The 16,678-nt window shown below is 38.8% G+C and overlaps 1 protein-coding gene across 1 annotated transcript in view; it reads right to left on the bottom strand.

Annotated features, from left to right (window-relative positions):
* The window catches only part of ldah (lipid droplet associated hydrolase), a 63,036-nt gene that overhangs the window by 15,423 nt on the left and 30,935 nt on the right, over positions 1-16,678 (bottom strand). Inside the window, exons 4-5 of the mRNA XM_036592906.1 lie at positions 14,582-14,748; positions 2,968-3,208 (exon numbers count right to left, since the gene is read on the bottom strand). Coding sequence (XP_036448799.1) covers positions 2,968-3,208; positions 14,582-14,748 — 408 coding nt within the window. The remainder of the gene's footprint in view (positions 1-2,967; positions 3,209-14,581; positions 14,749-16,678) is intronic.

A 16,678-nucleotide genomic window follows, 5' to 3' on the forward strand; every position in this document is an offset into this window, starting at 1 on the left:
CTGTTCATACTGTGCAGAGTATCGTGTAGAGCAGTTCTGTCTTCTTTCTTAAAACTGCAGCTTAGCTCACGTAAGAGCAAAAGTCAAAATTCATATTTGTTTCCATCCTCCACTGCAGTCTCATTAAATCCTGTGGAGCGATGGATCTGGGCTTCACAGAAGAAGCTCCAGTTTCCTGTTGTGTAACTGCCACTGTGTGAAATTACCTTCCAGATGCCCTCCTCTGAGTCAGAATGGAGATCATGCCCCATAGGGCTTTTCTCTAGTATTCTGCTCCACCTAATGGTGGCTAGAAACCTAAAATTAACACAGATGAAGTTGTACAGCATAATGTAGGCTTATTAAAACATAAACGCTCAGATACTCAAATCTGAGGTTTTGGGAGAAGTCACTGATTTTTAATGTTAAGAGGAATAAGCTAATGAAATGGAGGCTTTCCAACTTAAAAAAAGTCTAAGAAATCTAATTATGCTTGATGCTTGGGAAAAATTGGTATTATGCCTAGTAAGGGACTCAAAACAAATCTGAAAAAAAGAGTATAAAGAGAAAATCTTATGCCAGCATTTCTTACTGGAAGAGCAAATTCGTGTTTCGTTCAGTTCCACTGTACAACTTTAATATGGTTTCACTACATTAGCCAGCCTTTGCTAGCAGAAACAGGTGTCTGTGTGAGGAAAGGGAAAGGACATGTAGCTTGTCTGAGTGAAGTGCCAGGTAGGAAGTTTATGAGCGTGGCCACTGGGCTGCGGGTCAGGCCGATGTTAACTATGCTCCGCTCCAGCGGGGGAAACTAGTGTCTAGCAGCAGCGCTCTGGTTTCACGCTCTCGTAAGGGAGCCAAGTCAGGGTCCTGACCGCCTTACCGGCCGCAGAAAAGGGTCAACCGGGAGGGCAAGAAACATATCCAACTCTATCATATCAAATCTCTTGCTGTTTGGAAAAATGTGAGGACAAAACATGACAGAAAATGCTGACAATATTCATTCTTTAGACAATGCTACGTCATGAACAGAATATAGCACAAAAGCCGACTGAGGCATGGTCCTGCAGGCTGGACCTCTGCGGTGATGGGGCACATTAGAGTCCTTTCAATGGCTGGTCTCCCTACAGGCCATCCAGGGCGGATTGCCTCATTAGTTTATATACGGTATTACATGCTGACCATGGATCTCTGCTTGACATGTACTGTGTGTATGTTTCACATGCAGTTAACATGAGAGCATCAACATTCTCCATTTCAAGGAAAGGGATTTCCGAACAAATAAATCCTTAAAAATACCCCAGGAAGCTCCATCTAATCGCAACATGTTTTCTTAATTAAGTCTGTCAACTCACCATTAATTATGTGTGTAATGCAAGACAGAGAGTGAGAGCAGCTTTTTGCTCGCAGACGAAGGCCAGTGATGCAAAACACACATGCACCCACAGTCTTTTTAAAAGACAACAAAACAAAAACATTTTGAAAAATTTGTTCATATTTACTGAGCCCATACCAAAACTAGTAATTAAGAGTAGGAAAAAAGTAAAGCTTGAACCATCTTGAACATTTTGTTCAACTGAAAAAAAGAAAAGAAAGGTTGGGAAAAAATGTAATCCCAAATGACAACAGGCGGAAAGTGCTAAATGATTAAAAGCATGCTTATGAGTGCAGTTGGGGGTGAAGATCTAAGCCTCAGTAGGGAGAGGGAGAGAGAGAAGGGAGACAGAGGAGAAAAGAGAGTTAGGGGAAGAGAGAGAGAGAGAGAGAAGAGAGAGCGAGAAAGAAAGAGAGAGACTAAGAACACTGAGCGCTGAGCTCACTCTAACGCTTCTAGGCTCTACTGAGGCCTCTTTGGCAGAGAGTCTGTAGCCATCACAGCATCAATCATCCACCTCCCAGGACAGACAGGGAAAACACTCTGCCTTTCACCTAGAGAGACAGAAAGAGCCGCGCAGGTCTGCTCCCCGCGGAGGAGAGGACTCTTAATTACTCCTACTCACAACACTTCATCTGCACCATTACCCTGCAAACGGAAAGCCCTGGAGATTAGATAAGAGTTCTAATAAATAAAACTTTATTCTGTGCACTGGGAAACACTGCTCACTTGGCTGCCACTCAAATGCTGATTTCATTTATGTGGACCATCACAAACATCACCTTCTAATGTGCTAATACGCCTCTTATCAGAGGAACAAACAGAGAAGCATGCCTTTAGAAAGGAGGAAATTTGGAAAGTGTTGGAGTATTAATACCTCAGTACTGGAAAAAGAAGTTTATCTGTTTGAGCCAAACACCATTCTGATGGAGGTGCAGTTTTAGTGATGAAATTGCTGGCTACTGCATCAGTATCTATTTACAGATAAAAGCCAAGGTGTCAATGTTACTGTTCCTCACTTATGAAGATAGATAGGCTATTGTATCCTAATTTAGACTGCGCCTCATCGGCCTAAAAGAATTCATAAAATGCACCACCAATGCAGACATTTGGGAGAACGGCCATCGTAACTATGGCTACAGACACATCTTGCAACAAGACTTGAAACTTTGCTATTAAATAAAATGTAGTCCACTTACAACAGATATTCAAGACAATGGCACTTCATAAGGAGTCTTGAGAACATTTTTTCGAATGTTTCTTTCTTGGCGAGCCTTGTTTTTGACTGATGTTGTGATGATATCTAAAGCATTCATAACAGTTAGTAAAAATTAATACAACTCTCCATCACTGCAGTTATTCTGAGAAATGTCCATCTAAGTAACCAAGGCCACAGACATAACTTGCTAAAGATTCGAACATCTTGAACTTTTGCTAATAAACGAGGGCCACTTAAACAGATATCCAAGACTCGGTTTCTTTATAAGAACATATTTCAGGACCATTTTTTGAACATTTAATTCTTGGCAAGCCTCTTTTTTGACTGATGTTGCAATGACAACTTGGGCATTCATCACACTTAGCGAGAATGTGCTAGCAAAGGCAAGACTTACCAGCACAGTCTACATTGATCAAGCTGACGGTGGCTGGGATCATGGTGGTGTCCAGAGAGTATAGGTTCCTCAGGGCCAGCTGAACTAGGCCGGCCTTCAGTCTCTCAGGCAGCAATGAGAGCAGGAAAACGGGCAGGTAGGCGGCATAGCGCAGCCTGCAAAGTACCGGGGTCATGACCTGGCCCTGAGGACTACAGGCCATGCGCTCGATTGTTGGGAACAACATCACAGACTTTACTACCTGCACATAAAGGAGAGAGAGAGAGAGAGAGAGAGAGAGGCTGTGTTTGTGCTAGATGTTTTATTCAAATTTTGAAGTTTTAAGTGATGTTCATGCTAGCTTCAGAATAGCCTAGCATGAATATACACAAAAGTTTGGGGTCTCACTTTATTTGGATAGCTCCCAATAGATTATCTATAATTGTCTGAATTATTAAACTACTTACTAAAAAGAAAAAAAAATGGCTCTTAACAGCGTTAGAGTTAGGGTCAAGATTAGTACCAGGGTTAGTCTTAGGACCAGGGTCAGGGTTAAGGGTTAGATCAAGGTTTTGGATTAAGGAAAATTGAGGTGAATTTAATGAATAATTGAATGCAAGTTAAATGCTAAGGTAAGCACTTATCAAACATCTACAGAGGGCTATCCATATAAAGTGTTATCAAGTTTGGAACTTTTTTTGGCATTTTATTCAAAAACTTCATAAACTGTGTAGAATTAAATTTTAAATACGTATTAGATATAAATTAGATATCAGAATATTTTAGGTAGCTTTTAAATGTTATTAAATGATAAATTATATACTGTAATTGTATACTTACATTAATTTTAGGTCAAGTTATCTGTTTCAATGAGTGCGTTTAATAATCCGAACATAATCGAACTTCTGCAGTTGGTCATGTAAACACCATATTCCTATCTAGAAATCAGATTATGAAATCCAATAAAGAGAGCTGGATTTTAGCTCAGTGATCAGATTTCTCAGCGTATGTACACTCTTACCCGGATTTCTTTCAGATTTCTCAGTCTGTGCATGTGCAGAACAGACTGCTGTACCGGAAATAAGCAAGCAGCATTGCCGCGAGATGGCAGCAAAATACTTTTGGAGCGACAATAAAACTAACTACATTCTCAACGAAATGAAGGCTTTGCATGTAAATGCACTCAGTGTTTTAATTTATTATGGAATCATCTGCAGCTCCTAGACACATGTAAAATTCTTACATTTCTTACAGTCTCCCACAAATTAGATGACTTTTTTTTTTTTTAATTGTTAAGTACTAGTATCACACTGAATTTTTTTTTCATATTACTGAAAACTGTAATGGCAAGCTTTAATAGCAGTGTAGCACAGGTCAACATGGCTGCTTTAGAATCAGACTGCAGTCTATGCTGGTGTTCTTCACTCACAGTCCCAAAAGTTCCTACTGCTGCTTTGCTTTCTTTCCTCCAGCACACCTGATTTATCTCAGAAAGGAGTTGATGAATTAGCTGAAGAGCTGAATCAGGTGTTTTGATTCATGAAATACTGCAGAGCCACGCTTCTCAAGAAGTGGGAATGAAGAGCACTGATCTATTTCGATCTCAGCCATAAAAAAAAACAAACAAAAAAAAACACATTCTGCATCAGCACCGCTACCCCAAGATACTCTATAAACACTGGCTTTATTCATCAATAGTCTCTCAGTTATAATATCAATTTACATTCCTCAGTTTAATTTGTTCTTGCTCATCATGCTTATCAAACACACTCAGTCCACAAACAAAGGGATCAGTGGAATAATATATAGTGTAAAAATGCTAGAGGCAGTTTCTTGAACTTTTTTTACATAAATATGATGCATCTGACTGGTAATATAATTTTAAAGGTGCAGTGTGAGCAAAATGTGAAAAATGATATACCTAAATGGATAGGATGGAGAGGCAGAGAGAGGCAGAAAAAGAAAGAGAGAGAGAGAGAGAGAGAGAGAGAGAAAGAGAGACTTCCAGAAACAGGAAGCACCTGCCTCTGTTTGGCCATTGACTAGAAGGCAGCTCAACTCATTCAGTGAGCAAGACAAAGTGAATGTGCTTTGTCTGACTCTGCAAGGCTTTGCAGTTTGGGCCAAGTATTTTTCAATGAAACTAAACAGCGCAATATCTTCCATTCCCTCGTGTAAAATATACGATAGCCAGCAAAATAGTTTGTCAGCAGCGCCAAATGTAATTTATTCATGCTCAAACCAACTCAACTTCATATCCTGACAGTACTCCACTGTGAGCTTAAAAGGGAATCAGTTTTGACTTCCAGCACATCTTTTTCTGACTCTGTGTTGTATTAAACACTGTATTATCATGTATTAAAAACATCAGTGAAAGTGTGAAAGTGAGTAAAGGTGTTGATCTCGCATCAGTTCCCTCTGACCCATATAACTGTCCACTAGGATGTAAAGAAAAAACTGAATAAAGAAACTGTTAAATCTGAGAGTGATGCCTGGCGTATAAAATGCTCCACGCCAAAGCTGCCCAAGGTGTGGCGCATGGGCCAATGCTGGCTCTTAAGGACGTTTAATTTGGCTCGCCAGAAAGTTACCCTAACCTAACTCCACTCTTTACCCAGTGAGAGAACATTTTAACATTCACGCACAAGCTTTTAAAAAAGGTTTTAGTATTTTTTAATTCTTTTAATAACAAAATATAGTGACGTTACAAAACATATTTTTAAAAACTCTTAGAAACCTACCCATCTTCTTTATTTGTTTATCATTTTGCCTTTTTTGGCCCCTGGCCTACCACAAACTGAGTGATGCTATTTCTTTTTGCATTTTTAACAAAATCATATGTAGCACAGTTTTAGATAGCATGATATAGTTAATGAGGGTGTCTAGGCATAGGTGGAGGCTGAGAGAGAGAGAGAGAGAAAGAGAGGGAGAGAGAGAGAGAGAGAAAGAGAGAGAGAGAGAGAGAGAGATGTGAAGTGGAGTGTGTGTGAGGAACAGGTGATCGTTGATGGGTAAAGTAGTGGTTTTGATGAGAAGCAGCTCCTCTTCCTGCAGGTCACAGGAATGTGCAGGAGAACACAAAGGAATCTGATAGAACTCTGGGAGGGGCTCTTTAATCAGCCAGACAGACAGCCAGGCTCTTTCTGGCTACACACATACACACACATAGAGTCCTACAGGGTCCTATTTCTAGTCTTACTGCAGTCAGAAGAGCCACTGAACCCTCTGCAGCAGCATCTGGAGCAGAAAAGGTGAAATAAGTTTAGTTGTCACAGGCTGATTTCCACTGACCTGAGGGATGAATGTGACAATGCAGGAATGTTAATGGTGTACAGATCTACTGCAGCGCTGGCTTCATGCCCTGTACTTTGATCTGGGCCATACCTCACTACCTATACATTTTATGGGTCAGTCTTTTCAGTAGATGCAGGCTTACAGCTCATGGACAAAAAGAAGAATGAACACTGCCAAAAAACACTAAAAGCTCAACTCAGACTGTCAAAGGTTTGGGTATACACTGCCTTATTGACATTTTCTGAGCATTGTTTGTTTTTCCTGTTACTTTTCAATTAGGTAAGAAAAATCCTGCTAAAGCTTTATTAACATAAACAGCTATTTACTAATACTTAGGCCATGTGCAGCAGCTTTTCACTTCAGCTTCATTTCCATCAAAGTTCTTTGTTGTAGGTGCAGGGCTGGTCGATGTGTCAGATATTTGGGATTTATTCATGATTATTTTGTTGGAGATAATACCATAATCTTATTAATGAGCCTCAGTCGGAGTAGAGAGAATAATCTGCACTGACCATTCAAGCTACCAAGTTAATCAATCTTGTGAAGAATTTTGAAACATAGTTATGTATTTATGTATAACAAACATTATAAAAACCCATCAGGTGTTTTTCCTTATAAGTCAAACCAGGGCTATGCTTTTCTTTTGAAAGCTGCTGTGTATCTGAAAATTGTGTTTTCTACTCCCGGTAATGAACTTGTGGTGTCTGTCCATCTTGCAAAATGATGATGTGCTTGAAAGAACACCATTTCCTTCTAAAAATCTCCAGCCACAGTTTTTCCTTCCACTCGACTCCGAACTTCTGAATTCCTTTTTTTCTGTAGTTATCATCGTTATCCCATCCTTTTTACTGTCATTGCCACTGGCAGTGCCAAAGCATCGCCACAGGCTATGAAGAAATGCTCAAAGCTCTACGAGGTAGTCACTTGCCGTCACAATTGCGTTAGTTGGCAACATTAACAGTAATTTCAGACAAAATCTGATTTGATGCAATTAGCTCTGTGATGCAAACAGGCTCTAATTCCCACATGGGATGGTGAAAGCGAGTGAGCACTTTAGAGCCATTCTTTAACAAATGTTTGTAAAGGCAGACTGCATGGTTAGGTGCTTGATTTTCTACATCTGTGGCAATGGGACTGAATAAAACACCTGAATTCAATAATTATTATTTTGTCCATATAGTGTATACTGGAAAATTGGGGTTAAACTTTCTTCTAGAAGTGTGCAGGCTCAACCCAGTAGTCAGTTTTTTTTCTGTTTGAGAGAGAAAGAGAGACAGAGAGAGAGCTTTGTTAGGGAGCTGCCTGTTAGTATCTTTGCAATCAAAAAGGTAATAAATAATATTAAATAATCTATATACATAATACTTCATTCACTTTAACTGTTAAAACATTGAGTTATAATGGGAGCTTTAAAAGGCTATAGTGAAACCCCCATTGTCACGGAATAGTGTGATTCACTGAGTAAAAAAATTCAATGAGTAAAAAAGCCTTTTTTCCCCTGTACAGCTTAAGTGTTCCAGTAGTTAGCTGAAGTATGAAAACTCTGAGATGACAGAAAACGACTTGTTTTTTTAATATCTAAAGGATGTGGGTCATGGCTTTGGAGAGCGATAACAGGCTGAAGTTCCTCCAGCAGGGAGTACTACTAGCATGCAAGCTTCAATGAACCTGCACTAGCAGGAGGTCATGAATGCAAGTGGTTGCAGTGACATCAGTTATAACAACAGGTAGCATTTTTTTTAGAAAGATGTTGGGTTACTCAGTATTATATTATTTAATATGTGGTTTTAATGCTCAAAAAAACACATACACTAACAATAAAGTGATTCAGTTTTTTAATCCATTTTAGAAAGAATGCATGTATATTGAGAGACATATTGTTTCCACAAAACGGCTCAGCTAGTTTGCATGTGCCTTAACCAGTCAGCCCATGTTTTACTTGCCAAAGGTTCAGAAGGCCTAGAAACACTTGCCTGCCCAATTTACCCACGTATACTGCATCAGCAGCATACACACTCTCCAAAACCGTCAAGCTACTCGAAAATCAGCAGTTTGGGAATGATCATGGGGCAGTTTGTGAGATAGGTCACTCTAACTCCTGAATGTGCTGAAGGCGTGGACTGCGCTGTGTTAAGGGAGTTTAAGCATATGGGCTTTTAAAAGCTGGAGCATTTCAGGGCGGTAACGTGAGCCGGAGCTATATGCTGTAATGTTTATGCTTGCATTTGGCAAACGCTATGACTGTAATGATGTTTTATTTGAGTGAATTATGAACTGAAGCCAATACTTGTGGACATCATCCCTGTCTGCCTGACCCCTCGCTCCCTAAACGGAGGCCCACCCAATGTGATACAGACAGATATACACACACATACACAAAAGACACACTTTTGTGTCGGAGGAATTTTGTGGATGCGCCATCATTCCACTGAGGAGAATGACAGGACTTGTCAAGAGTTCTTCCCTTTGAACCTCTGAAAGATTTCCTTTGCATGTCCCAGATAATGACTCCATTTAAACATCTGAAATAGTCATTCAGATCACCCAGTCTTTTGTTTAACAAATATTTCACTGCACCAATTGTTCAAGATATCTTCAACATAAGCTGAAGTACCAAATCAACACCAAGATTTCTCCAGTGTCATAAAACGTTGTTGGCAATGAAATAATGATATCCGGTTTCAAATAGTCAAGCCTGTCTGGCTACATGCTCTTCTAGATAAAGATTTCTTCAGCATGAAATCAAAGAAGTGATTTTCCAGCTCAGCCAAACAGAACCAACCTTGATTATAATAATGTTCAGTCAATATACTCAATACGAATAATTTGACTATTTGACTGACCACTCTAAAGTATGTGTCAAATGACCAAGTTCGTATGTCATGCATTTGAGCATCATCAATTATGCTTGTAATCAGTTTGATTAAAACAAACGACTCCAATGATGAGTATATGAAGTCTACAGCAGGTGTACAATTTGTGCACTTAAAAATAAACTACAGATTAGTAAACATAGAGGATGACAGTGCACATATTAAAGTGTAAAGTTCAGACTGAAATCCCCAAGGATGCCGGTAAAAACAGACTTTAGGCACTTTTTGTTTTCAAGTTTGTTTTCTTTGGAAAGCTGTAATAATACAATTCTTTCCCAGCAGCCAGAAACAGTACACGGTTTGATTGTTTTCCCCTCTTCTTCCACTCCAATGACTCTTCTACAGACATTCTGCAGTTACAACACTTCATTGAGAATAGATGAGGTAAAGTACTATAGGCTGAATGGGGAGTCATATTTAAATGTTGTGACATCAAAGTCATGATGACTTCAAAACAGGTTAATTATGCAGCTTAGTTTCTGTATGTGGTCTGCTTGAACTGATGATGAATGGTATATTTTAAAACTTTACAACAATATTTACAGTCAATGCACTTCACAGGCTTTGAATATTCGCTGGTGTTTCCAAATGCTTCTGAATATTTGTTCTCCAAATCATGCTTACAAATAATATTATTATTATTTTTGAAGTATGTTCATGACTGCAGTTCAAGATACGTCTAGTAGGAAGACAACATATTAATAGTGTATACCAGTGACATTGCAAATGGACGGTTAATTTTGAAATTAGCTGTAGTGTAACCCCAAATTCACATCAGACATGGCACTTCATATGTGAAGCGCAAGCAACCGCATGTCCATCCACAATGCCTTTGACTCGGCGGTGTCAAGCACCCACTTCAGCCAGGAATAATTATGATAATAATTATAATCCATAGTCATCCATAAATCAACCTCATACTGCAAATTTTGAATTTTTTTATTGTCCAATCATTTAATGTGCTCCCATAAGCGATTTCTTAAGCAACTTTGCTCTTTTAGCTTCAACAGGCATGCGGAAAGTGGTGGAGTTTGTTCTGCTTCGATGAGTTGACGTGGGTGCCTAGCATGAATTTATGATGCATTCAACTAAAGCTGATTTAATTTACTTATATTTAACTTTCTGACCATATATCATACCATATAATCACTTAACATTTAACCATATATTGACAATAACTGTTACAAGTGACTACAAGTTTTGTGGCTTAATCTGAATACAAAAAGGAAAAAACTTATTCCGGCCAGTCCTATAAAACATTCTTCATTCTACGGACCCTGCCCTGCGATGGACTGGCGACCTGTCCAGGGTGTATCCTGCCTTCCGCCCAATGACAGCTGGGATAGGCTCCAGCACCCCACCGCGACCCAGAAGGATAAGCGGTTTAGATGATGTATGTATGTATGTATGTATTATACAGACCCTTTAACAATTCAAGCACCAGAATAATTCAAGCAAAGTTTTCTGCTGAGCATACAAATAGTTAACCACCACAGAGGAACATATTGAAAGAATCCCCAGTAATGTCTGCGGAATAAAAGAAATGAGCAAAAATGAGCAAGAAAAAACACAGACTATAATCGGTGGTCTAAAAGTAAGAAGTAGCTCTTGGCCAACTGTCAAGAATGGCATCGGAAGAAATGAATAAAAAGACTAAGAGAAACAATACATGAAATATAAATGGAAATAAATGGCTACAGTAGAGCAAGCTGAATGCACACCTCAGTTCGTGGCTCTTGAATGGAATAATCTGTCTTTACTGACAGCGAGGACAGAATGGCCGCTACAATCAGGAACATGGAACACATTTCTCATGCTGTTTCCTCTATTGGCACCGTCTCAGGCAGAAGAAGAGGCCAGAAAAGGGCCAATCGAACTTAGCGTGGCCTACTATCACTAAGGCACGTCTGCAGTGCTCTTTTAGATTGTTCATTAGACAGTCTAGATTGTTCATGTAGTCTAAACATTCACCTCAGAATGGGCAGAACCCCCAACAAACTCTGTCTTCAACTGCACTGTTGAAGGGGGCTGGACTTGCATTGCACAGTTCAGACACACACATGCAGCACACTAGACAATGTTCATTCTGGTGAGTAACCCTGATTGGCTAAGACTTTTACAAACCAGTGTCTGTAGGCAAAGACCAGTACACAATGAACAGAAAATGGCCCAGCAGGTCTGGTACTCTACAGGCCAAAGGTTCAGAAAAAATAATCGAGATCAAGAGATAATGGACAATAATACGATGTAAAGAACATGGGCCAGATAAGCGCACATGCACTGTATTTGAATGTTGCTCATACACCCTCCAGAAAAGTATTATTACACATGATGAGCTTTGGATATTTGGGTGTGATCAAAAAAAAATTTCAATCCTAATCATACCTACCTTACTCACAAATTAACTGAATCAGGTACGTGCCAATATAAAAAACAATAATATCACAATAATTACCTACCCATTTGTCAAGGTTTACAATATCACAATATCATATTAAGAAAAAAAACTATATGTATAATACAGTATGATACATGCACATGCATGTAGTGGTCTCAATGTCATTTTATAACAGCAATAATGTGCTGATAGTTTTGGGATTTCTGTCTTTAGAGAAAAAAAAAACTTCCCTGTTGGCACTCTGTATAACGGCACAGCAGTCATTCATTTCTGAAATCATGTTTTTCATGTCTTTGGTTTCTCCAAGATTTTTTTTTCAGGACAGGTGGTAGACCCTCAGTACTCTAGCTAAAAGACTGAGTATGAAAAGACAACATTGCAATTTTTTACTATGAGCTCTAAAGGTGCTCACACCAAAATCCCACTAAAGCACAATGTACAACTATCAAATGAAGCATGAGATCTCAATGTGGTGATTTAGTGGAAACTTGTGAAACCAGAGCTAATTTGTGTATATCAACCTGTTTGACTAAAATGCAATGACAGTATTTCAGTGTGTCCACGACATATTGAACAATATTGTGTGTGCTGAATACTACAGTATTTCATATTGTTAAATATGAGCACATATCTAATTAAGTATGTTCAATGAGGACTTTGTAAATCATTTAACCCTGGCCAATGTAAAGGACTGTTATCAAAATCATGAAATCTTTTCCCATACAATACTGCAAACTAAGTGCCATCATTCAAAGTTGTCTGTGCAACACATAATTTCCTTCTTAAGGGTAGATTGAAACAACAGAAGCAATATCAATGCCTACCCTTTCTGTAGCACACTGCTATGTATCAGAATGCCCGTGTGCATCCTACAAACATTATAGAGCTTTGTCTCAATGATACAAATATAATAAAATATAGATGCATTGACATCATGCATAATCAGCACCACTGACTCAGACATCTAATCACTGTAACCCTAAAAAAAATCCTTGCTTGCTTGCAAGGAAATACATATACAACTGCACGTTGCCTTGAAAAACAGAATATACAATCGAAAAAATAAGAAAGAAAAAAGGGTGAAGAATATACAAAATAAAAGTCTAGGGATATATTAAAATACAAATTGAAATACAAGTATATGTGCAGGTAGAGTCTCCTCCTCATTCCCTCTGTGTTGAACTTTAGGGAGCGAAAGTGTTTCCCCGACCGCTATAGAGAGAAGGGTCCACTGCTAGGATGGATGAGTCATTTGAAGTGACTGACCATGAGCCAGACATGGTACTAGAAGGGTGCTGCTGATCCACCTCACAGTGCTTCTGGTTACAAAGTGAATTCTGCCAGCTTTCTCCTCCCAAAAAAAGTGAAGAAGAGGAGAGTAAAGCCTGCCATTGCTACGCCAAGGCCCTTTACTCCAACCCAAATAGCTGGAGCCCAAAGGAACAGGAGTTTCTGATTATCACACATCATACATAATCACCATGTTGGCTTCTTGGCAGCCTGCAATCTGCGGCCATAAAGGAAATCTTTTTTCCTTTTTAGTGTTGCTGCCTGAGACATGGCATGTCTTGACTACATAATGGTCTAGCCATAACCTGCCCTAGAACATACCAAAACCACAGTCCACACTTGAACATTATGGAGTTACCACGATTGGCTTTAATTGCAAATCAGGAAAGTTAAACAGGTCAGAATCTGAAAGTCATGCTGCCAATCTGATCCAGTGCTAGGGCATACAGACTACATGATTGTAGTGATCAATGTAAATTATATCCGGTGCTAAAAGAATAAAGAAGTTTGAGAAAATGTTTTAGTCGAGAATGATTACAGTCTCAGTCCAACAATTCAATGTGGATAATTACGACATAGTGGTATTAATTCTGAAGAAGTTTGTGCATATCTGTAGAGGGCCCTATAGTGGAAGGAAATATTTCTATAAGGGGAAAATGAGGGACTGTTACAGACAAGGAGTTACTGAAAAAGGCAAAGGAGGGAGAGAGAAAGAGAAGAAAAAAAAAAATCACCAGAGAGCAAAAACTTGAAAATAAAAATGATGAAGAGCACATCTTAGTAGCAGGAAAACCCCAGAGGGAGAAAGAAAATCAAGGTTCTTTTCCACGTTATTTAATCTCCTGACCTTTTGCACAGCAGGCACAGGGGAACAGAACTGTCTTATTATCCTGTTCGGCGTCTCAGGGCACTTCTAAACTATAGATATTCCTGTGTTTTGCTGAGTGTTCGAACCACGCCAGACTCGCATATCACTGAGGTGGTCTATGGAGATTCTGGAGAGAGTGCTGAGAAACTCAAGCAGTGATAGTCATTATTTACACGTTTTAATATAGAGAAGCAGCCAGAATCAGCAGACAATAGCCTCTGTGAGTCACACCAAAAGAAATTCATTACTCAATCTTTAACTTGTTCTGGCTCCATCTTCTTAATTTTTGAAATACCAAGGAAAGAAACGGAATCCATGTAATCATGGTAAGTGTAAACTGTCTTCAGTAGCTGTCCTAGCCTTATTTATCTTATCTATCTCATTTACAAAAGTCAGATCGTAAAAAAAGAAGTTGCTCTTGATTGGATCATATGAATAAATAAAGGCTAAAATAAAATTGTGGTATGACTACAACCAACAAATATGCATTTTACAGCAGCTGTTTGGCCACCCTTACACCATTGCCCCATTATGATGAACATAGTTCATCAGCTTAGACATGTTTGGTGTCTGAATTTACATCTTTAGTTTTGTTATGGTGCTATGAGGCTGAATGGCTATGAATTTTGTCCATGGACAACTTGACATAGTCTGAGGCAAGTGTGAGATGATTTAGGCATGCGGTTTACACAAACTTAATTGGTTTGATATAAGCTTTACTACTTCCATTATATTATTCTTGTAGCTCCAGCGCAAAACTAAAGAAGCACAGTTCAGATGCCTAACATGTCATGGCGGACTGACTATATTTGGGGTAAGGGGGAAATTGTGTAAATCTGAATTTTTGCCAAACCATTCCTTGGCTGGGATTCTGTAGTAGATTATGTTTTTTTTCCACCCACGTTCTTTTACCTTTAACTCTGGGTTTCTCTTCATAATCTGCAGGGTGATGTAGCAGCCAATAGAGTGACCAACCAGGACCAGGTGTGTGTCTCGGGGCACATGCTCTGAGAGGAAGGCCAGTTTGTGCTCAATCTGACCGTTCAGGCCAAACACATCCTCCTCCATCACTGATGCATCTAAAAATGTGAAAATAGGATAAGCATCTTTTATAGAGGGAACTACAAACTTTCAAGCCAATGTATATCACCGTCATCATCATCATCACCTTAAATGTAACATTATTAGTGTGTTTACTGATCACAGGGCTCCTGATCACTGATTACAGCTAAAATTATGAACAAGGAATGATCCGAAAGCACTTTCAATTGGCAGGTTTTCCATGTGAGAAGTTTTCTTTCAACATCTTGATCTTGTTCTTCATTATTTCTTTGGAGAGGTAAAATTACACCCTATTGAATAATTCCGGTAACTTGAGATCCTGAACAATGCTTGGCAGGCTTTGATATTAACTTAATCCAAGGAGCACTGAACGAAGCAGAGTTAACTCGAGAAAGAAATGCTGCGGGACTGCAGATGAGTGCAGAAAAAGAGAATGAGTGAGAATGGAGAGAAAAGAGGCAGACAGAGAGAAAGACAGAGAGAGAGAGAGAGAGAGAGAGAGAGAGAGAGAGAGAGAGAGAGAGAAATGAGAGGAAAGAAAGTGAGAGCTTGGAGGGACAGAGCTACACTATTTATCAGTGAAATGGATTATGATTGAAGGCAATTTAATAATGAGGGAGAGAGGAGAGGCACAAGGGAGAGAGAAAAATAACTCATAACAGCTTAAAGACGTACGCTCCATTATGAGACGTCACAGAACATACGGTTACAGGAGTATACTGCATGTTCTTTTCCACTGAGTGTATTTCCACTGAAAATACCACTGACTGTATTATTCTGATATCCCCCTAGATACAGATGGATATGGCTAGCTGCACGCAACTGCACGGAGACCCAACAGAAAAAAAGAAACAGCTGTGATTGTGTTCAATATTAAGTGATAACCAGATTTGCATTTCCTAAAGGAAATACAGTGCTTACAAGGCAATATAAAATAAAATTTGTAAGAAATGAGTCACAGAATTAAAGTGCAAACAAATGGGAAAGAAAGATAAGAAGGAAACATGAAAGAAAGGAAGGAAGGCAGAAAGGAAAGAATGAAGGAATGAAGGACAAAAATGAAGAAAGGAAGAGAAAGGAAAGAGGCAAGCAAGTAAGAAAAGAAAAAAGGAAGGAAAAATTAGAAACAAAAAATATATGTAAGAATGAAGAAAAAGAAAGGAAAACAAAGAAGGCATCAAGAAAAAGAAAGAATGTATAAAAGAAGAAAGTTTAATGAAAACAGATGAAAAGCAAATGGCTTATTTCCTTAGTTTAATAAATAATGGAAAAAAAAATCAACTGCTTTAAACATAAAGATGGAAGAATGAAAACCACAAGGAATGAACAAAGAGACATGAGGAGTAAACAATGAAGAAATGCTTAAAGCATGATAAAGAGAACTTATTCTGCCATCTTGACTAGTGAAGTAAAGAATTTTCCAGGCTTTGAGTACTTGTGCATTCTTACAATGTCACATTCTTCCCTTTCAACTGCTTCTGTACAGATAATAGGTCTGTTAGTCTTTATTAATATGTATTATTACATAATGACATAAAAGGTCTAAATATCTGTGCTGCACTCTTTTGATGCAATTTTGCTGGTATTTTGAAAAAAAGAATCCCAAATTAATCTTAAAAAGATTGCAAAACTGTATTTTCATACAGTTCCTGTCAGAAGTAGGGCAAATAGCATTTACCATGCCATGAATGTTACCCATAAAAAAAGGAGTCCACAGAAAGATAAAAAGGCTGATTGACCTTTAAGACTTGAAGAAATGTGAGAGATAAAAAGAAGCCTGCTGAAAGGAAGAACCGATGGAAACCGTACAAAGAGTTCAGAACGTTAAATCATTTTTACCGCGTAAAATACCAGCCCATAAGAGAGACTGATAAGACAGCGAGTAGTGAGTATATTACAGAAGGAGAGGAATGAGCCAAGCAAGGCTTCTTAAATGTCTGAGCTAAG

Source organism: Colossoma macropomum, unplaced genomic scaffold (genome assembly GCF_904425465.1).
Source record: "Colossoma macropomum unplaced genomic scaffold, Colossoma_macropomum, whole genome shotgun sequence".
Classification (NCBI taxonomy): domain Eukaryota; kingdom Metazoa; phylum Chordata; class Actinopteri; order Characiformes; family Serrasalmidae; genus Colossoma; species Colossoma macropomum.